General features: G+C 33.9%; 1 protein-coding gene across 13 annotated transcripts in view; it reads right to left on the reverse strand.

Moving 5' to 3' along the window:
• The window catches only part of NOL4 (nucleolar protein 4), a 365,006-nt gene that overhangs the window by 206,537 nt on the left and 134,372 nt on the right, over positions 1-24,097 (reverse strand). For all 13 annotated transcript variants that reach the window (XM_036244377.1, XM_036244368.1, XM_036244369.1 and 10 more), the window contains 2 exons: positions 23,088-23,200; positions 18,820-18,952 (listed from right to left, as the gene is read on the reverse strand). In XM_036244377.1, coding sequence (XP_036100270.1) covers positions 18,820-18,952; positions 23,088-23,200 — 246 coding nt within the window. The remainder of the gene's footprint in view (positions 1-18,819; positions 18,953-23,087; positions 23,201-24,097) is intronic.

Raw genomic sequence — 24,097 nt, forward strand, 5'->3', positions numbered from 1 at the left:
AATAAAACACACTCAAACAAACGAAAATCCAAGAAACTACCAAATACCCTTAAATACTCTTAATTTTAGGTGGAATTAAAGTCCACAGAATGAAAGATACAATTTTCCTTTTTTAAAAAATGTTTTTTCTTTATTGATTTTGGAGAGAGAGGAAGGGAGAGGGAGAGAGAGATAGAAATATTGATGAGATAGAACACCGACTGGCCGCCTCCTGCATGCCCACAGTGGGTATCGGGTCCACAACCTGGGCATGTGCCCTTACCAGGAATCGAACCAGTGACCTATTGGTGCATGGGTCCATGCTCAACCACTGAGCCACACTGGCCAGACTGAAAAATACAATTTTCTTCTTCTAAAAAGAGGAAGAAATTCATATGAAATTGTTCATTTTAAATATTTATAGAATTGAAGGATGTTGGCAGAAGTTTGATATCAGTAGACCTCTAGTGGTTATTAGAGCAATTGATGATTTTACTGTTTTTCATTACTGCCTCTTTCAACATAAAATATTCAAGTGTTCCAGAATATTACCTTCCACGGCAATATTGCAAATTGTAGCAAATATCTATTCATGTCTTTGGAAAAATAAAATAGTAAAACTGACTTCCAAAGTAGGTTGACAACAAACTACCAAATAAATATGTTCTATTATTTTTACACTTGTAAAAAATGCCTTTATAGGTTTTTAAATCCAGAGATTTACTTTTCCTTTTCAAAATAATATCCATGAAAATAGGATCCAATGTATATGTGTGTGGGATTTCTTTCCATCTCGTCGTATCACTGAACTATTTCAGCACTTGCTTGAAGCCAATGTGTTTCTGCTTAAATTTAAATATGTGAGCAATAAATACATGATTATACTTGAAATAGAGATAATAAATGCCTGTTTTCTCTCTGCCTTAGAATGAAATTAATGTCATTTTTGGAGGAGGATGGTCATAAGCTTCTTAGCATTGGCCGTCACAGAAATCACATTACATGGACATAAATTGGATTCTAATTGAAAGTGAAATGTGTCAGGTGAAGGTAAATCCCTTCTTCTAAATTCCAGGCATTCTTATTAATCATGGCTTTTGCCTTTTATTAATAGAGACAACTGGCAAAATGCAAAGGCTGTCTTCAGGCAGCATCACTCTTCAAGTGACGCTGGATGTTGTGGATACAGGACAATTCTGAAACAGTGACCCACACTCTCAATGCCATCGCTTTAACAAACCACTTCCCATGAGTAAGAATGTGTTCCTTTGCTACATATGATCAAATAACTCGTTTGAAAGGGTAAGTGGACAGGATAAAACATTTAATAAATCTGAGTTCAATACAACTATGTATATGTAATAACAAGGCAATATGAAAAGCAGTAATTCAGTGACTACTCATATGGAATCAAATATACAGCATAGTTTTATTTTTTAATTTTTTAAAATTTTTTAATTTATTTTTTTGTTACAGATGTTTCCCCTTTTTTACCCAATTGGCACCCCCCTCCCCACCCCACAACCGCCCCATCCCCAGCTTTGTTGTCCATGTCTATTGGTTATGTATACATGCATATAAGTTCTGTAGTTTATCTCTTCCCACCCTCCCACCCCCTCTTCTGACGGATGTCAGTCTGAGCCCTACTTCATGTTCCTGGGTCTACTGTATTCCTCAGAATGTTATGTTCATTATATTCCGTATATAAGTTAGATCATGTGGTATTTGTCTTTTTCTGCTTGGCTTATTTCACTTAGGATAACACTTTCCAGGTCCCTCCATGTCGTCTCAAAGGATAAGAGATCTTTCTTTCTTACAGCTGCATAGTACTCCATTGTATATATGTACCACTGCTTTTTTTATCCATTCTTCTACTGATGAACACTTGGGCTGTTTCCAGATCTTAGCTATTATAAATAGTGCTGCTATGAAGATGGGGGTACATATATTCTTTCTGATTGGTGTTTCAGGCTTCTTAGGGTATATTCCTAGAAGCGGGATTACTGGGTCAAATGGAAGTTCAATTTTTAATTTTTTGAGGTAACACCATATTGTTTTCCAAAATGGCTGCACCAGTCTGCATTCCCAACAGCAGTGAGTTGTATGAGCACTCTGTATATATTGGAAATTAATCCCTTATCTGATATATCATTGGCAATGATGTTCTCCCATACAGTGGATTACCTTTCCATTTTGATGATTGTTTCTTTTGCTGTGCAGAAGCTTTTTAGTTTGTAGTCATGTGTTCATTTTTTCCTTTGTTTCTGTTGCCTTAGGTGATGTATCAGTGAAAATTCTGCTTCGTATGATGTCCAAAATTTTGTTGCCTGCATTTTCTTCTAGAATTTTTATGGATTCATGGGTCACATTTGAGTCTTTTATACATTTTGAGTTTATTTTTGTGTATGGTGTAAGTTGATGGTCTAGTTTCATTTTTTTGCATGTAGCTGTCCAATTTCCCCAACATCATTTATTAAAGAGGCTGTCTTGACTCCACTGTATGCTCTTGCCACCTTTGTCAAATATTAATTGAGCATATTGCCATGGGTCCATTTCTGGGTTTTCAGTTCTGTTCCACTGGTCTATATGCCTGTTCTTGTGCCAGTACCAGGCTGTTTTGATTACAGTCGCTTTGTAGTATAACCTGAAAACTCGAACTGACCAATAACAACTAAGGAAATTGAAGAGGTAATCAAGACTCTCCCAGCAAACAAAAGCCCAGGCCCAGATGGCTTCACGGGGGAGTTTTACCGAACATTCAAAAAAGAACTAACACCCATTCTCCACAAACTATTTCAATAAATTCAAGAAGAAGGAAGACTTCCAAACACGTTCTATGAGACCAGCATAATTCTAATTCCAAAACCAGGAAAAGACACTACAAAGAAAGAAAACTACAGGCCAATATCCCTGATGAACATAGACGCCAAAATCCTGAACAAAATACTAGCAAATCAGATCCAGCAATACATCAAAAAAATTATTCATTATGACCAAGTGGGATTCATTCCAGGGATGCAAAGCTGGTACAATATTTGCAAATCAATAAATGTGATACACCACATAAACAAAATGAAGAATAAAAACCACATGATACTATCAATAGATGCTGAAAAAGCATTCGACAAAATCCAGCATGCATTTCTGATAAAAACGCTCAGAAATGTGGGAATAGAGGGATCATATCTCGACATAATAAAGGCCATATATGAAAGACCTACAATACAGCCAACATCATACTCAATGTGCAGAAACTAAAAACATTTCCATTAAGAACAGGAACAAGACAGGGATGTCCACTTTTGCCACTCTTATTTAACATAGTACTGGAAGTCTTAGCCACAGCAATCAGACATGAGGAAAAAATAAAAGAGATCTAAATTGGAAAGGAGGAAGTGAAACTGTCATTATTTGCAGATGACATGATATTATACATAGAAAACCCTAAAGACTCCATCAAAAATCTACTAGACTTAATAAATGAATTTGGCAAAGTAGCAGGATACAAAATTAACGTCAAGAAATCGACGGCGTTCTTATACATCAATGATGAACTCACAGAATGAGAAACCGAAAAAACAATCCCATTTACCATCGAGGCAAAAAAAATTAAGATACCTAGGAATAAACTTAACCAAAGAAGTGAAGGACCTATTTGCAGAAAACTACAGGACATTGAAAAAAGAAATAGAGGAAGATATAAAAAAGTGGAAGCACATACCTTGTTCATGGATTGGAAGAATTAACATCATTAAAATGTCCATACTACCGAAAGCAATCTATAGATTCAACGCAATCCCCATCAAAATACCAATGACATATTTCACGGAACTAGAACAAATACTTCAAAAGTTCATATGGAACCAAAAAAATCCCTAAATAGCCACAGCAATTTTGAAAAAGAAGGACAAAGTAGGTGGGATCACAATACCAGATATCAGGTTATACTACAAAGCGACTGTAATCAATACAGCATAGTTTTAAAGCGTCTGTCTTGATCTGGAAAAGTATTTCTAAAATGCCTAAGGATCCCCTATAAAGAACATAAGTAGTAAATGAACCAGCTTTCTATTTTCCTACAAGTTATGAAAAGATGAGGAAAATTAATCAGGATGATAGATTTAAGGTAATGTGAAGGTAACTTTTAGGTTCTGCCCCAAATGTAATGATGGCTACTGCTGACATTTGCATGCCACGTAGGACTGGTATAAACTGACAGTCAACAACTCAAGTGTACAAAAAGGAGGGCATTTCCCCATTTTCATTGAATTCTATTTATTTGCCTCACTTCTAGTCAGGGAGGGAAATGTATGCCAAATTAAGGCAGTTCAGCCATTTCAGTGAAAACTCAATGTTTTTTGTATAAGTGCTCAATCTTTCTTGTAAACTCGGCAAAGTTCTAACCACCACCAGTCCCTTCCCCTTCTTCCTAGGAACCTCAGTGACATAATGTCCCATGAAGCTCGGGAAGGGTGGGTGAGAGGGAAAAAGAGGCCAGTTTATTCTCTCCTCTCTGTCTTTTAAGGAAGTGTAGCTTTCTCAGCAAATGTCTATCCTGGTTGAATTTGCTGTTGACCCTGCCAGGGCTTCCAAGTGGTAGGTTCAGGACATTTTCATCCCAAATATGAAGAGTCTTCCATTTCACCAGAACTCTTCTTGTCGCCACCCTATCCCATGCTGGTGTGTTTGTGAGACGTTTCCTTTGGCCTGTGACCTAAGCACCTCATGCTATTCTTTTGCAGTATTCAGGTGCCATGATGGACACGGCATCCCTCTCTGAGGTCTGCAGTATTCTTTTTTTTTTATTTTTTATCCTCATCCGAGGACATTTTTCCATTTTTTGTACAGAGTGGGAGGGAGAGAGAAGAAGAGAGAGAGAGAGGGAAACATCGATGTGAAAGGGACACATCGAGCGGCTGCCACCCGCACGACCAACCAGGGCCGGGGACAAACTGCAACCGAGGTACATGCCCTTAGCAGGAACCGAACCTGGGTCTCTCCAGACCATAGGCGGATGCTCTAACCACTGAGCCAAACCGGCCAGGGCTGCAGTATTCTTGATTATACCCTGGGTAACAAGACCCACGCTCATTCTGTTCTTTTCTCCACCAAGCCCATTCCAATTAGCCTGCTGCCCTGCCACTAGGCATTTCTCAGAGACTCTCGTATCTCATCTCTCTAAATTGCTCTTTCTCACATTTAGTTGGATGGCTAACTTCTTCAGGGAGGGGAAAAAAAAAAAAAAAAAAAAGAAGTTCTAATGTAATTATGCATTCTTGTCCTTTCTATAATTTATTCATTCAGACCTCTGGGCTTTTGCTCTTATTTAAAGCCAATTTCTTAGAATGCTATTCTATGTTTGTATCTTGCTAGTAAAAGCCAAGGTTTTAAAGATGTATACCTAGGCTATTAATTTTAAAATACCTTCTTAAGTACTCAAAATCCAAGCAATTGATTCTTCTTTCCTGCTACACCAAGCTTAGCCTGAGGGCAGGTTGTTAGGAAAGCCCTGGATTCTGCTGGAAAGGAGATGAGGCCACTGGCAGAAGTAAAGGATTTTAAAACCAAAGCATACATTGTTTAGCCTCAAAAGATTGCTCCATTATACCTTAACAGTTTACAAAGCACAGGCCTCTGCTCGGCTGTGCCTGAAGTGCTCTGTTCACCTGTGAACCCTTCGTCTTCTGGATATTTGCCACTTCTTCTAAGAGGCATTTCCAGCTCCTCCACCGCCAGACTAATCGGTCTTCTGTACTCTGTTGAGGCTCTTTCCATTCACAGTGGTTGTCACAATTTGTGGTTTATAAATTACATCTTGTGTCCCCACCCTACTCGACTAAATATCAATGATAACAGGGCAGACCCCTTCTGTGCTTTGTACGCTGCTACATTTTCAGCACCTGATACAATTCTGGCACATAGTATGGTCAACAAATATTTTTTTGTAAATGACTGTAATATCTTAACGACTCCTGACAGACTCTGAGATGTTAATAAGGCAAATATTACCCCTAATTGAAAATGGAGGACTCTTAGGCTAACGCATGTGGAATGACATGCAGCAGGACACACTGGTCATGTCACAGGACTGGGATCTAAACGTTGCTCTGTGAGTTCTGTTCTACTGCTGTCCATTGTGCCATCTCCTCGTTCATCATCGTCTTTAACAATAGTTTGGAATCTGCTTTATAAAGAATTCTTAGTAAGCACTTGTTTATCAAATTAAAACATTGTATTTTGTAGCAAAAAGCAGCATGATTTAACAGAAAGAAAATGCAAGACAAGATTTAATGTTGAAATGAAAATAATATGTGACCCAAGAGACTATTATTAAATTGTATGATTATTAAATTGTAATCACTACCACAATGGGATAAGACATTTTTCTGTCAAAATACCCAATCTATCTGGAAGTCATTTATAAAATGTTCATACACAGAATAACATTCTGTAGTGTTCTCTTTAAGTAGGAGTAGGCCTTATCTATACAAGCAAATGCAGAAGATGGCCTATTTACAGACTGGCTGACTGATGAGCCCTATAAAACATGTAGAGACATTCATAACTATTAGAATATGCTCAGCTGATAACTGGTTCTATTATTAACCTTTCAATTCACCAGATATAGGTTCTCAAAGCCACAATATCTCACAAGTATTTAATAAACTTTATTGGTCAACTTTTGTTTTTTTCACAAATGTAATTTCAATTTATAATATTAAAGTTATCTTTTGAAGTTTGATGTTTTCTTTCATTTTGAAAGTTTGCTCACATTTGGGTAGGGCTGAATATTTCATTATTATATAAATTTACTTAAACTGGTAATTTCCATATTAAGTACCTATTATTTTAAGATGCTTTTATTAGATTAATATGACTAGTATTATTATCATATAATAATATGTTATTTTAAGACATGCTACTTGAATGATTGATATTTCAAAATAATTATTCATCTGCATGCTTTATGTAGAAAATTAATACCTTTTATAAAAACAAAGTATAACCTTTATTGTTATTTCGCACAGAGCAAAGATGAAATGTTATAAAGAAAAGCACTTATAAAATAAGATAAATCATTATAGTCATGAGTGAATGGTTATGAATTAAATGTGTTTTTTTCTTCTCCCAAAGCTTAGTCTTATTATTTAGAATAAAGCACAGCAAAATAAAAAGAGAAGATCCAAAATAATGAATGCAGTAGAGGAGGTCAATCACAATTTCCTATTGTCCTTTCCATACAAGGGAAGAATAGGGGAAATGAAAGAATTGTCAAAAGTCAATTACATATTTAACAGATAAAAGGAAATATGAATTTTAAACATAGGGTGATTATTGTCAGGAGACAGTATTGAAATAAACAGAATTTAAATTTGCTACTCCTGTTTTAGAAAGCTATACAAAACCAATCGATTTAAAAGGCCAGAAACAATCATTTCTTCATAACAATGCAGAAATGAAGAGATACGTGCATGGAAACAGTCAGTATGGGGAAACATTATAAGTAGCTATTATAGATAGATTAAAAAGCATAGGGAATACTAAAATATCAGCCAGAATATTAATTCCCTGTTTAGAGAACAAAAACATATGGAAGGTTAAACATGCATGGCATAAAATGAAGTGTGTAAGCAAGCATACGTTACAGAATATCACACATGCAATGGTTACAGAGATGGACTTGTGGCGGCTTAGAAACTCCTCTTTAAAGGCATAGGCTCCAGATGCTGAATGTCTGTGTTCCAATCCTGTTTCTGCGTCTTAGCAGGTGGGTGATGATAAGCTAGCTGCTTAGCCTCAGTGTCTTCATCTATACCATAAAAATAACAATAGTCCCTACTTCATCGGATTATTGTGAAAACCTAAAAAGTTAATTCTTGGGACAGTGCCTGGCATACAGCAAGCAATCAAGACATTCTTGGTCTCCTCATCACCTATTTTCACTTTCTCTTGGAAGTATCTTATAACAATTTGATTTTAGATGGTTGAATCTAGATGAAAATGTAGATTCTTTCACCAATTCTAAAGTAGAGTTATAGACGTGGCATTATAGGCAAACTGCTGATGTTGCTGACACGCATTCAGAGATCAAGTGTGTTCTCACTGAGACCAACTGAGAACACTGGCATCCCAAGTGCCTCTATGCTACGTTGATCTTTCCTGATTACTTTATCATAGATTTAAACAAAGAGAGATGCAGACAGTGAGGAGCAGTTTTGTTTTTTATTCTGTATGATGGTAGAATCTATTCTCCAAGATACCATTATAACAATATGTTAGTGAATAAATCTCCATACTGAGAGATGAGCTGATTAATGATACCTGACTGCCAAAAAAACCCTCAAAATTTCTGAAATGTATATAGATAGTAAAAGTTGCCAAAGCTTTAATGATTTTGCTATTGAAGAAAATACTATGGAATACTCCATCTAAGGATCTCAGGATAAATTTTATGAAAAGCACTTGAAGGAAAACAATCATTACTTTTAAAAATTCTCTCTTTACACACTCACATACCCACATATACATGTATATGTACATGCCTATATACACACACATATTCAGGAAAGAATAAGGGATAACGGTTCTTATAAATTATGTTCATAAAGAAGCGGGGGTCGAAAGGAAGCATTCATTTTACATGTTAGCAATAGCCACAAGCCTTTGTGTTGACCAGTGTTTCTTACCAAAGGAATGAGAGACTGGCAGCAAAGGCATGGCCGAGAATGACTCTGGGTGATTCTTGCAGGTAAAACTGGAGGAAGAGCGGGAAGTCTGTGTTGTCAGTCATCACCCCGGTTTTCTAAGTACTGTACCCCTTATATGTGTACCTTGGGAGCAAAATGGCTCTTTAAAGAAGGGAAGAGCTGGCTGGGGGTATGATGGGGATGTCTCCATCATTATTTAATTCCTTTCTCTAGTCTGAGAACACACTTCAACCAGTTTAGAGATACATAGGAAATTATGGAGTCCCATTTTACTTTTTAAAGGAAAGTGTTTTGTCAGGACAAAGACAATAGAAAATGTTATAGATGAGAAAGAGCATTCTAGAAAGATGAGCACTCATAGGGTGTTCTGGAGCTAAAAGGGATCTTAGAGGCTTAGCTAGGCTTGTGATTTACAGGTATAGAAGTGGTTGCCCAAAGATGTTAATAATTCTTAAATAAGGCTGCAACACTAGTTACTAGCAGAACTGGGATATGAAACCAGGTCTCAAGTTTAAAATCAAGTTTCTTCATGCTGCCTTTCTTGCCCTCAAGGTGCTCCCAGTCAGATGAAGAAGTGAGTGATAACAAATAACTAAACTAGAAATTTATAATAAAATATCATTTCAACTGTTTTCTTCAACACCTCCACTGAATTTTTTTTTAAATTAACCTACCATCTAATGGTTGATCAAAGAAAACTTAGCAAATAAAGATTTAAAAGTTTTTTTCCTTAATGTTATTAGAGAGAGAAGAAGGGAGAGGGAGAGAGAGAGAGAGAGAGAAACATCGACGAGAGAGAACATCTATTGGCTGCGTTCTGCATGCCCCACACTGGGAATTTGGCCCACAACTTGGGCAGGTGCCCTGACCAGGAATCGAACCAATAACTTCTTGGTGCATGGGTTGATGCTCACTCACTGAGTCACACTGGCCTGGCACAAATAAAGATTTTTTACAGTCAATTTAGACCCATTTTGTAGCTGCTTTATCTCTGTACAACTCTCATGCAACAGCAGCTTCAAAGCCCTATTCAACACTGAAATTTTTTTTTGCCTAAAGGCTAACGCTATTTTTAAAAAAATAATAGCTAGCTGATTCACACTAGCACAGCGTGGTGTTGACTTTACAGTGGGAGTTTACAAAGGCTAGCTAGGCGATAGTAAAAACAAACAAAAAAATTAGTTGCTGAAGACTTTCAAATTAGGAAAATTAAAGTGCTTCTATTTCCATCATACAGCAGAATACACAACTTTACAGGTTCAAATTTATTTGAATAAATGCTCAAAAGACATATACTTTCTAACAACTCTCCAAAGTCATATGGATTCTTAATCTTATTTATTATCAAAATTCAATATTCACTGAAGGATCTAGTGCCTGCTACTTGGCTCTAACAGAATATTGGTATCTCCAGGAGGTGCTGAAACACTGAACATTAAATCCATGTAATCATTCCTGGACCAGAGAACAAATACTGTTATGAAGATGACAAACCACAGAGCAACACCTCAAAACAAAGAACTAGACCGGAAGAAAAATTCCTAGTTAATCTGACATCCTTCATTGATCAGATTAGATTTTCCAAGACAAGCCTGGAACCTAGACAGTTTCTGCTAATTTTCCAGAGGCCCAAGACCTAGCTAAGATTGGACTGGTCTATGGGGTATATAAACTTCAGACTGAAATCAGTAAGTGATATTTCTAAATAAGCACTCACTTACATGAGAAACCTCTTATATAATATAAGTAATATATCAAAATTTTAACTTAAAACTAAACTTTCAAATATTATGATTCTAAATGCAAGAAAAAAAATAATAGTCCCTACAAAAGCATTTTAAATAAATGCAAAATTTGAGCTTTTTAAATACTTATGATTTCTATGTAAGCTAAATTACTATTTATTATTCTGCCTTTGGAAACAAAGAATTACTGCTTAAAAACCTTTTCAAATTATTGACTACACACACATTAACAGTGTACATATTCAAACAAATCTAGAAATCAAAATTTCCTCTAATTCATAGTAACTTTCCTTCTAATTATTATATTACTTATAAAGATGCTTTATATTCCTGAGAATTGATATATAATTATTTATAGAACACCTTCCATGAAAGGAAAGCTTTCTAAAACAGCATAACTATATCAATCCAGAATAATTAATTTAATAAATGTATTATGTAAATTATTTCTTAATCTGGCATTAGAACAATTTAAATTAAGAAAAAGCTGCAGCATGTTATTATTTTCAGGTATTTTAAATCCAGAAGTACAAGCAACTTAAAAATTGAGAACAATAACACTGTTAAGAACAGATTCAATTCTGGAAGTCAAATGCTTGATTACATTTATGCAAAAAATAAAAAAAAAATCCAACCCTCAAAACATTATTTTAATCATTTTTGCTTCATGCAAAATTTCCTAAGCAGTTAGAAACCATTAAAGGAAAAGAAAGTCGTAGAACAAAGAAAATGTCTTAGATAAGAAAATATAACCTCAGTAGGGAATTTAGTGTTCAGCTTAAAAAAACTTTAATAGTGTTTCTAATTAAAACTCACCATCATAAAAAATAAACTACTAAATTTAATTTCCTATTAAGTATACTGTTTTACATCATTTTTATTAAAAACATGTTTTATTAGATTTTCCAACTAAATTAAATGGTGAATAGTAGTTGCTTTTATTGCTGGTTTATATGCTTTAATAATTACTTGAAAGTATCCTATTCAGCTAAATTAGATGTAATTTTAGTCACAAACATACTTTTACTAAAATTTTATTCACATATACACAGAGCAGTAAAAGAGTATTATGTGTTTGTGTGTGTGTGTTCTTAAATTAAATCCTGTGTGTGCAATAATCAGATAAATAAGACTGCAACCAAAATGTAAAATATATTAGACTAATAGAAGGGTACTTTCAAAAGCATTACAGAACCGCAGTACATAGCCATTGTCATAACTAAGAAAATAGTGTTAACTGAAACCCATATAAACATGCTTATTAATCTTCACTCAGGCAATCCAGAAGGTAACACTGGCCAAAGGTAGCATTTGAGCATGAACTACACCTACATGACCCAATACCCTGTAGACAGCTGCCATTTTGACAGTCTAAAACGTCCAGGCAGAAATGTGAGAAATGTCTTCAAAAGCATGGTCTGGAACATGTCTTAGTCATCCCATCTGAGATGGGTCCCATAAATCTGTGGTTTTTTAAATTTCCCAAGGTAGGAGTCTATGCTCAGCATATAATTTAAATCAGGACAGAATAAAAAATGAAACTCCCACCACCATATCTCTTTTCCTGCTTATTTGTCTCACAACAAAATCACTGTATTTAATTTACTCCTGTCTGTGTTCCCACTCAAAACAAGACTACTGTCATTTTACAAGATATACAGGACATACATGTGAGTGTATCATTGTTCTGAAACAAATATATCCCAATTTCAAAAACATTTTGCTTTCATATTCTTCATGTTGCAGCATGTTAAGTTATTTCAGAGCTTGGCAATTTCATATTGTTCAGCCTAATATGTCATGCTCATACCTGTAGTTATTTCAGAGCTTGGCAATTTCATATTGTTCAGCCTAATATGTCATGTTCATACCTGTAACCTCATTGTGTGATTTACTGTAGGGCTCAATAGATAACTGTTGAATGAATAATGTAATATTGGGTCTTTCACCACTTACCCTTGCCTAAGTATACTCAAGGCTCCAAGTAAGATACTTTTTAGAATTATTTCTCTGAATGGGACAATCTGTCTTCATTTTGGCTGCCTAGCCCCCGAACAAGCTTCCTTGCTTGGGTGAATGCTGTAGAATATAAATCTTACTGGGAAGCACAGATTCCCACTACATAAACCAAAGGTGCTCAAAGAATCTTGGAAAAATATTTAACATAGAAAAATTTTTCCAATGAATTTCTTAATAACACTGTTTTGGATTATAATATGGGGAAAGTTTTCTAGACTAACATGATCTCATATGCAATTATGCATTCCTGAATGAAGGAATCTAACTCTAGCTTTTAGAGGGGGATATTTGTTCTAGTCATTGGTATATCATCTAACAAGGCTTTGAAGGACTTAAATGGACATCAGTAGGATTTGATGTTTTTCCCAACAAGATATTTTTCTAAGTTTTAGTAACTGTCTACTGACCTTTAGATCCTGAGAGCCACAACATTTTTAAAGGAAAATTATGATTTTACTCAATAGTAAGCAATTTAAATTATTAGAATGCAGGATATTTACCTATTATTTAATTAACCTATACTTATAACATAAATAAATGATCACTAAACATATTTATGGTAATATTTACCTAGTCTTAGCAGTGAATTAAGACCTAACATTCTTTAAAGTTTATTATAACTAAGCACAATTTTGTAAGGCCTACTTATCCATCTGTTCAAACGCACTATAGTTTAATATCTGTGCACTGGTTAGCCACTAAGTTCAAATTCAATTTTTTTCCTGTTTATCAAAAATGGCCTGACCAATGGGAAGCACATCAAAACATTTCTAGACTACAAGTATTATGCAGAAAGGGGGAGATTTTCAAATTCTGACAACTAAACAGTGTATTCCTAAATGCTAACAGAATTATCCAATACATTTTTTGTTTTTTGTTTGTTTGTTTTTGTTTTTTTTTTTATCCTCACCTGAGGACATTTTTTCATTCTTTGTTCAGATAGAGTGGGGAGGGAGAGAGAGAGAGAGAAACATCGACGTGAAAGGGACACATCCAGTGGTCGCCACCCGCACGACCCAACCATGGCCAGGGACAAACCGCAACCGAGGTACATGCCCTTAGCGGGAACCGAACCCGGGTCTCTCTGGACCGAGGCCGACGCTCCACCACTGAGCCAAACTGGCCAGGGCTCCAATACATTTTTTGAATGAAACAGTTGGCTTGAATATATTTTTTTAAAGTTCATCAGAGGTAGAAGGTGAAATAAATATTGATGAACTCTCAAAGAAAAATTTTAACTCACAAGTCCTTCTCCCTCTTTCTTGTTTCTAGATATTACTATATCCCTTTGCCTGTCACACAGAACACTGTTTGTTAAGGTTTAAATGTATAAACAAGCCATTATTTGATAAATTAAGGAAGTACCAAATACTACAAATAAAAATTATATTTAAAAAAGTTCTACATTATTCCACTGAGTCAAAAGACAGTCCAGGGACATTGAAGATACTCTCCTAAGGGCAATGTTTTCATGCCATGACCAAAATCATAAACAGTGATGGTTAAAGGAAAATGTATACTATTTTTTCCTATTGCAATCTTTTAATATGAAAGCTGATAACGTTCATGTGCAGAGCATCGAGGGTATGTCTCAACTTCCCTTTGTAGTTCTGTAATTTAATAAAAGGCAAAAAGATAAAAATAAAACAACTTTTGTGACTTAAAACATAACAATATTTTGCTGTTATCTAATAATCTTTTTGAGTTAAATAAAGCATAAGTATTCCCTTTACAAAAGTATTAATAGCTTAAAATAAGGTATTAACTCAGAAAACCAATTAAAATGATTCCTAGAAAAGTATTCCTCAAATGAAGCCGAATGTTTATTTGTTTATAAGGTTGAAACTTTTCTTTTGCCAGATATCCAGAAAACAAATATAGATGACCTGTTTTTAGAATGTACAAATTCAGAGTGAAATAAATAATAATTAAGAATAAGAATACCTTTTTTGAGCTCATCCATGCTCCCACAAATTTCTAGGAGCCGGGCTATAAAGACAAAAAAAACCTAAGTGACAAAAGTTCTGCTTATAATACATTTAAATGGATGGCAGAACAGGAACATTTACAAATTGGTGAACATTTGAGTACAGAGCACCTTTAAGCTTTTCCATCCAGGACTGCTTTTTGGAATTCCATGAACTCAACCACAGCCATGCACAGCAGAGTCCCTTTGACAATAAGCTCCTGTTTCCCAACAGCTTTACAGACCCCCTGCTTTTATGAGTAAATCAAGTGATTATACAACCTTTAAAAGATTTGTAACCCCAAGGCATTATTTTAAGTCTACAAAAGACCTTTTAAATAGCTTAATATATTTTACTCAATTTCTTTAAAATGAGGGTAAAACACTCCCTCTGCACCTTTTGGTGCCTTTTTTGTTTGTTTTAAGTTTATGTTTTTATTGAATCAAGGAAGTGCTATAAACTTAAAATAATCAAAATAAGCTAAATATTATGCATCAGTCTGGAAGCATTGTTCTTTAATTTTTCACTCCAGTTTGTGTGGTTTTGTTCTTTACCTGATTATCTAGCCTGGTGACAAGACATTTCCCTTCTTTTCGTTTTGCTCCAATATGCAGACAATACATATAGGGTGGGGCAAAAGTAGGTTGGCAGTTGTTTATATGAAAAATAATACAATAATTAATAAATAATAATATGAGAATCAACTCTGTGTTTTGCATTATCACAACTGTAAACGTACTTTTGCCAACCCCTGTATCATTATGAAGTTTATATTATGAAACTTATATTTCTAAAATAATGTTTATTTCATATTATTTCTTTCCCTTGGTAGTAAATAGATTGCAAATCTTTATAACCATAGTAAGATGAAAACTGAAAAAAAAAAGTTTTTTACTCTCCATTTTATTTAATTTTTAAGTATTTAATTTATTAATTTTTTTTTATTACAGATGTTGCTCCTTTTCCCCCCTTTGACACCCTCCTCCCTGCTCCTGTCCCCCCTGACCTTCACTGTACTGTTGTCTGAGATAAACCAAAGAACTTATATGCATATATGCATAACCATTACTCTCCATTTCATATGGTATCCAATAAAGACACTGTTTTAACTACCTGTAGTTATTGGGAAGAATTCAATATGCTATTCCAATGTCTTTAAAATAGTAAGTTAATTACTTAGTATTAAAAAATAGAACATTCTAATTTAACTTTTAACATTTTATATTGTTCAGTCCCAATTTAGACCTAGCACCCAGAATCCCCACTGATTTGAGAAAGAGACACAAATGAAAAGTTTTACCTCTATGAATTCTTGTTTTTACACAAGCGAGAATTTTCCCACACTGGTTAGATGAACTCTAACCAAATGCAAATGTTATCATGTATACTTTTATTCCTGTAGATCAGGGGTGGGAAACCTTTTTTCTGCCAAGGATCATTTGGATATTTATAACACCATTCCCAGGCCATACAAAATTATCAACTTAAAAATTAGCCCACTGCATTTGGTCAAACATGTAATTAACTCACCCCCAATGTGATGGCTGGAACTGCTTCTCTTTGGTGAGGCGTGAGATGTTAACTGGTACTGATTTCGCAGGCCTTATACATCCTGCGGGCTGGACTTTCCCCACCCCTGCTTTAGATAGTATGTTACATGAAGGTAGGAATCATGTCTTTTTTTGTTCACCATTATATGTACATATTTTGGCATATAGGAAGCTCTAAAAGAAAGATGATATTAGATAAAAAAGAAAGATACAGAAATAGTATAAGTTATATGAACCCATTATAGAAAATAATGATGACAAAATCTTCTGAGTATATAAATATGCTTATGTGCAGGTGTGTCTAAGTACAGAGAAAAATAAGGAATGATATAGTATTTGTCACTATGAGTGACACCTAGGAGAGTGCTACTGTCAAGGAAAAGGAGAGAAAAGCACAAAAAATACGTAAAACTGATATACCAAATCATGATTATGGTAAGACGTTATATTTTAATCATTTAAATAATGGATCATTTAAGAATGACCTCAAAGGCAAAACTAAAACAAAATCAAAAGCATAACAAGATACATTAATTAATGTGTTTTTTGCATTCTAGAAGTAAAAGAGCTAATAGATGAAAATAACACAGCTTCAAACACTGGTAAGTCCTCTGAAATATGTTACAACTTAGGTAATAGACAGGGGGAGATGGTCCTGAGCTCAAGAAAGATATCACGGTATGGATGGTATTGAAAGCCACAGGACTAATTGTGGTTATCTAGAAATGGGTGTAGAGGAGCAGAGAGCTAAAAGCTGTACCCTAGACCAGTCCCACATCTATGGCATAGGGTATGGGAAAGGAAAGCACAGAGATGACTGAGGAAGAGGCCCACCAGGAAACGAAGGGTGTGTTTTCCTTTAAAGTTAGTGTTGAGGGAGATTTGGAATAAGGTCTGACCGATGAATGCAGCAACATAAAGATTGCTGGTGATATTCATAAAGGCAAGTAAAGTAGAGGGGCAAGGATGAAAGTCTACCAGAGATGAGGTGAGGTAGTGGAGAAAAAACTGTGGTGCGGAAGTGATGATGAGGCAACTCTTCCAATGAGTTTCACTGTCAAGTGTGTTACGAGGTGGTGCAGAGCAATGCATGAGGGACATGATGGGATCAGCAGAGGCTTTCTAAAGAGCATATTTATTAGATCACATTTGTATGCTGATCATTAGGAAAGCCTATGATGCAGGGTAAAGAAAAAATCATTTCAAGAGAAACTCAATGAGGAAAAAGCATTTAATCTATAAGGGAAGGCTTAGGCTTAGGTTGGAGAAGGAGAAATTAGATATATGTTTATCCTTTAGGCACACATCAATATATGGTAAGAAAGGGTTTTATCATAAGAGTAGGTAATACTTGAAGGTATTCCACTACATTTTATTAAAATCAACATAGATTTACATCACATCAGCTGTCCCTGAGCCAAAGATCCTCAGTTGCGATTTCAATCAAGAAAACCATGAATTTACATCATGACATTTTCTTGTTATTTAAATTCTCCAAAATTATAGACTAAACAAGATAATAATATAAACACATAAAATATATGAACAAATATTAATAGAGTAAGAAATACACATATATTTTTTTAGTTATTCTATTATCCTAGTGCAATACAATTTCCATTAAAAATCAAACTCTGAACAAGTCTACATATATTAGAAGAAAAAAGATAATTCATATCTAAACCAGAACTGCATTCTTAAAAATTTTCTATATAAATGTGTTCCTCCTACTACAATAGCTATTCTACTATGTGGTGAGTAAGATATGATTTTAAAAACATTGACCAAATACACTCCTAACTTATGCCAACAAACACCAACATCTTTTAAACTCATCTGTAGTATGAAAAAGAAAGCCCCTGCCTTCTGTTGGATGTTTTGTATGCTTAAAACTAGAGATTTCTTAAACCTTGACAACACAAGCAGAACACTAATAGCAGCTAGAAATGCAGCAGTATTTTGCAACCAGTTTTTAATAGCAAATGTCAGAGAAAGCAAGAAAATATTTTTATCCTCCTATCTATCGATGTGAGCACAAAACTATAGTCACAGAAAATTCATGTGAACTCATTACAGGAATAATAAACTAATGTTGAATAAAATTGGCCAGTTGCCTTCTATTTTTAACCTTAAATTTTCATCCACAATTACCCAAGAAATACATTTACTTGCATGTATCACAACACTTACAAAGACAAAAACTACAAAGATAATTTTTAAAGATCTCTGAAAATATTAGACCTAAAGTGCTTAACTACCAAGTCTATTTTCTCTACATATCTGGTTTTCTTTCTGTCAAAAACAATGGGGTGATTCAGGAATTTTCAATGCACCAAGGAAAATAAGAGATCATGATCTTTCTTCCCTGTCCAGCTGAGTAAAGGAGCTCAAATTCCCAGCAGAAACCTTATTACCCAGCAAAATCACTCTGGTAAAATTGTCTTTTTATATCAATTGTTTGTAGTTACCACCATGCCTTTTATTAAAATAAAAACATCCAAATTACTCTTTTGATCATATTAAAACCCTTAATTTAGTCAGAAGAATGATGGCCCTAGAAACCCAAAGTACATTGATACAACACATTTTAAGTTCAGGGAGCGAAACATGGGCAACCTTGGATTTTTACAACTAATATCTGTTTATAAATCAATCTATCACCCCAGTTTTGAACAAAGTACTTGCATACAAAAATAATAAAATGGATAATATAACCTGAATATAGACAAAAAGTCTCCACAGAAACAGATAAAGAATTGACCAAGAGTAAGAGGTGGTTGTTTGAATACATTCTGACTGGGGTGTTTGCTGGGGTTTCGTTTTGTGTGTTTGTTCAGTTTGAAGGGCTTACCATCTTGCTGGCCGTGAAGAGCCTGGGGACTCTGCATTCTTTCCTCAAGATTGGAGCTAAGATCAGAGTTCACAGCTGACATTCGTGTGGAATCGCTCATATCAAATTCATCACTTTCTATTGAACTTTCATCCTGAAAATGGTTTTAAAACACCATCAGGCATCATAAAATATAACACATGTAAATAGTGACCATTTTATCAGTAAGGTCAATTAGAATTTAGCCAGTACTCTTATAGAACTCAGTGAAATATATTACAAATTAATAGATAACTTGAAATAACAAATGATGGAATAATTTCTCCCTTTAAGGAATTTCAAGACATGGGAAGATTCAAGTAATGTTATCTATGTACAGGCAGATTTAAAAGGTAAAATAATATGTTTAGGGAGGATATAGCTGGGTATTTATCCTTAATTTTGAAGAAATGGATTTTTTTAATTAGCAAGAGACTTTCTAGAAGAGTTCATCATAAAACATAGCATGAAGAGAAACACATGGTTTGATTTTTAAAATGAATGACCTAATAAAATATTATGAACAAAAATCTCAGATTGTAATAAAAAGACAGAAACTTTAATCAAAAACTTACTCATTGGCATACAGGATGGACTCTAGTAACAAACACTTACATGGACAGATTCAAAGTCCACGTTACTGGAGAGTAAAATAACCTTAGCACACCCTTTCCTTTCATTCAAGTGAATATAAATTGTACTTCGACCACAAAATGGAGTTCTAGGTAAGGTATGAAAGATACGTTTACCAAAAGCCAGCACCAAGTAGCTAAATCATCCAAAGGCTGGTTTGCCAAATGGCCAATTCATCAAAACCTGTCAAATATTAAACTAAACCTAAAATATTTTGTAGTAGTTATTTAACTGAAGCAAACTCTTTTTGGAGAACTGACTCTTGGACATATAGTAGACTTATGTAGGCAGGAAGGCCTGAGAAACCCGTGTTAAATATTGTAAATATTTCATTGAAATCACTAGGTTTGATTTTCGTTTATAAATGTTTGGTATGCAAGCTTAATATTAATATAATAATTAGTAGTAGCTGCTATTGATGTTGTAAACACTGTTCTTTATATTTTTTCACTCACTTCATCTCAACTATGAGGTAGGTACCAGGATTTTACAGATTGAGAAATTGAGGGACAGAGCAGTTAAAATAATTTATCCCACTATTATATACCACAAATGGGATTCATAAAAAGTCACCCAGGCTTGAGAAAATAGTTTCTTGAAGTAGTAAATTACTTTGGTTTTATAAATGACATCTAGGTATTAGCAAAGAAGTTGCTATCGTTAGGGGACAAGAATGCTCTAGTAGACTAACAAATAGGTATTCCAGCCCATAGGTCAGGTCAAGGTGAATTTAATGTTCTTCCTTTACCAATGGTTTGATCATGTCTAGGTATACTAGGAGCACTAGCTCTTTATTAATCCAGCAAGAACATGCCACCTTGTGAGGCCTCTGGGCAATCAGCCACATAGACATCTCCTGGGGACATATTCTCTTCTGGTACATGATGTTTTCTCCAGTTCTAAAGCAGCTGAAATAAATATATATGTTCAAAAGACAAAAAATGTGCACATTGGTGTTGTCAATGTGTACCATATACATGTATATACATGCACACATAGCTGGATGACAGATATCCATTATATACACTATATAGTGCCTGTGATGTTGGTATTTTAGTGTACATTTTCTACAGCCAAGGGACCTGGTTCAGATTCAAGCTCTGCCACTTATTAGATATATTCCTTTAAACAAGTTGCCTAACCATTTGTGCCTCATTTCTTCATCTATAAAATAGAAATGATAATGGTATCAATCTCATAGGGTTATATAAGGATTGAGGGAGTATATTATTCGAAGTAGTCAGAATAAGTCAGATACACATAGTAAGCACAAAACTGCTTGATACTGTTATGTAGAATATGTAACAAATTCTACAGTATATAATAAGATTCATGTATCATATGAACACATACAAAAACAAATTTAAATATAATGGTAAAGATGAGCAACATGTATTTATAAAGTAGGTGCGTATTCTATATAAACATTGTCTTTATAATAAGCATTAATTATGTATACTAAAATCTAGTAACTATGTATATATGTAACCTAGTAAAATATTGTTTCCATGGTATGTGTGCATATACATACATATGTGTATATATATATATAATACAACCAGCTGAGATATATGCGTGAGTGTGTGTGTAAAATGTATGTATATGTGATAATGTATGTGAGTGTGTTTAAAGAAAAGCTAGATACAAAGAGCTCTGTCACACTATTCCATGGAATGATTATATAAACTGCCATAGCAGATTATGAATAATCAATATACTTTTCATCACCACTAAATCAGCATACTTTTTAATAAATCTGGACAACAGATTAAAATGGTTATGCAACCAAATGTACCTGTTCTGTATTTTTAATTTTTAAAACTCACCATTTTAAGGCATTTATCATCCTAAGTGGCTAGGGATTATGATTATTTTAAATATTTTCCTCCATTATTTCCTGTGAAATACAATTTGTTTTTCACAATTTTACTACTTATTAAAATGTGAAATATCAAATTGCTTATATTTACAAAGGCCTTTAATGAAACTAAGTGCATGCATTCATTCTGTAAGCTCTATTCTAATTATTAACTGAATAAATTTTTATCTTTCAATAAAAGGTGGCAAAGTGTATAAAATATAATATGGGGTTTTATTATCAACATAGAGATAATTCTAATCGCTCCAGAAAAAATTACTGAATATTTCTAAGGGTAAAAAATCATAAAATTTTATTGATATTATAGTATTTTATTTTATTCATCTAAGTGAGCTTCCTACAAATAATTTGACACCTCTAACTAGTTTATGAGATTGAAATTTTTTTTTCATTTATGTAATGAATCATGGGAATAATTTTTCCATTCTTCAGGGATGGATTGACATTAAAATTTCTTAATTGCTGCTCATGACTTTAAACCAATGATTTTATTACTATTTATTTAATCATTTATATGTAGCCATCTGGTAATATGGAATCTGATACTGCTATTGCACTAATAGAGATCTTATTATAGAGTATATCATTAAAGTCTTTTGAAACATAACAATTTTATAAATATAGTTTTAAAATTAAATCTGCTCAAATAAAGAAAATCAAACATTTCATTTGAATTTTATAGTTACTTCAACAGAGTAATTAAAAAGAATTTAACAATACTTCACCAAATAATGCGATATTTGAAGAATATTTTTTTCTTTTTTTAATTAATTTATTTTGTTACAGATGTTTCTCCTTTTTCCCTCATTGACACCCTCCTCCCAATCCTATCCCCCCCTCACAGTATTGTTGTCTATGTTCATTGGTTATGCATATATATCTATAAGTTCTTTGGTTTATCTCTTCCAAGAATAAATATTTAATCATATTTCTATTCTACAGACATTTCAAGGAGTAGAGAATTTATTAGCCTGAGAAATTACTCCTAATATAGATAATCCAAATTTGTTTAATCGATTAAATATGTTTTATCGGCTGTTAACTAGTTAATAAGGATTTAGTAAGCCCATATTGTTAGAAATCTTTTGGGAAATATATGCAGAGTACTTGGTAACTTGGTCCTAGAGGGTAGTCAACGAATGTGCATTTTGTGTCTAATACATGCCAACAAGTACACTGCAAGATTGTTACTGTACAAATTAAATAGATTATTTTGAAACATCAAATCACCTCTAATAAAAAGAATCACCACAAATTGTCTCTAGAAAATGTGTAGAAGTAGACAAATACATAGAATGGTCAGGTGAAATATAACTTTAAAATGTATGCAAGACTTGGATGGTTGAGAAATTATTTTATTTGAAATATCTATTAAATTGACTTTTTTGATTTCCAGGCAAAATAGCCTTAGTACTAAAGGCTTGGATACTTTCCTTGGATACTCACTCATTTGGGATACTTTACCCTGACAATTCCAGCACTTTACCAAGGCTAGCTCAATGGGGGTTATTTAAGGAAAATGAACCTTCTTGGGAATGAACTAATTCCCACACAGCACTAAGGTTAAGATGTGTTAAGACAGGGAATCTCTATGGTCTCTGTGTGTGCAATCCTGGTGACATTCCTTTTATTAAAAAAAAATTACCATCTTCAAAATGCCATCATGCTTAATAAGACAGCCATGGTTATCAAACGTCATTCCGCCTTGTGATAACAAACATGGATATTTCCCTTTTACCTCATCTTGCTGTGAGTTTAGCAGCTGCAGTTTCATGTGCTTCATGTAGGCCATGGTAATTGGCATGTTGTAGTCAATCATGCTGGTCACCAAAGTGGGAGGTTTTCCATTATCTGTAATAAAACATTTTTAATGGGTAATGAAAGTGGTACTTTATTCTACCTGTAATTTCAGAGTGATTCAATTTGTTCAAATTGAAATAAGAGTCTAGATAACAAATGTTTAGGAGATTGCAAGCATTAGAGATAGATTGTAGAAAAAAATAACTGGTAAGTTTCTACAAAGGTATATTGAGACAAATTAGCATTATAGGTAATTCAGTTATTTCTAACTACAGGGGAGCTTTTGATATCATGGGTAACACTGAGTGAAGGCAATATAGTAATTAAATACAATTATTTGTATTTTTCTCTTTTGCTGTAAATTTACTTTATGTATGTACTCACTTGTTTTTTATTTATTTTTTGTCAGTGTACTTTCTTATCCTCCAATACACAGCAATAAACTAGCCTAAATGTATCTTTGAGGTTAATTTAATCTCTGAGAGACTTTTATAGATTAGGAAAATAGTCCAGATAATTTTTAAGGAAAGCTAAAACCAAATTACAGTTTGTATGTAAAATTTTTCAGTGAAAAATTCAGTGAAGAAACTCTATATTATTCATCACTTTAAGAAATAATTGACAGATTTAAAAGGACACCAAAGGAACATCAATTTTCTCACTGAATATATATAAAATACCACAAAGTACACACAATAAATGAAAATTAAAATACTACTATTTTAGGAAAAAATTACTTTTCACAGTCAAAACTGTTTTTCTTCTGAGAATGGGCACTGAACTACTTGGTAAGTGAATATCCAAAGTTCACTGCCTCCTACTTGAATAAATGAGATGATCTGACTTGTTGAACTGTTTCAGTCTACCACATTTTTATTAAAATGTGAGAGATAAATTGCCATTATGAATAAAATTACTTTGACTCTCACTATTTGACACCGTGGCTAC

Source organism: Molossus molossus, unplaced genomic scaffold, assembly GCF_014108415.1.
Source record: "Molossus molossus isolate mMolMol1 unplaced genomic scaffold, mMolMol1.p scaffold_m16_p_6, whole genome shotgun sequence".
NCBI classification, from domain to species: domain Eukaryota; kingdom Metazoa; phylum Chordata; class Mammalia; order Chiroptera; family Molossidae; genus Molossus; species Molossus molossus.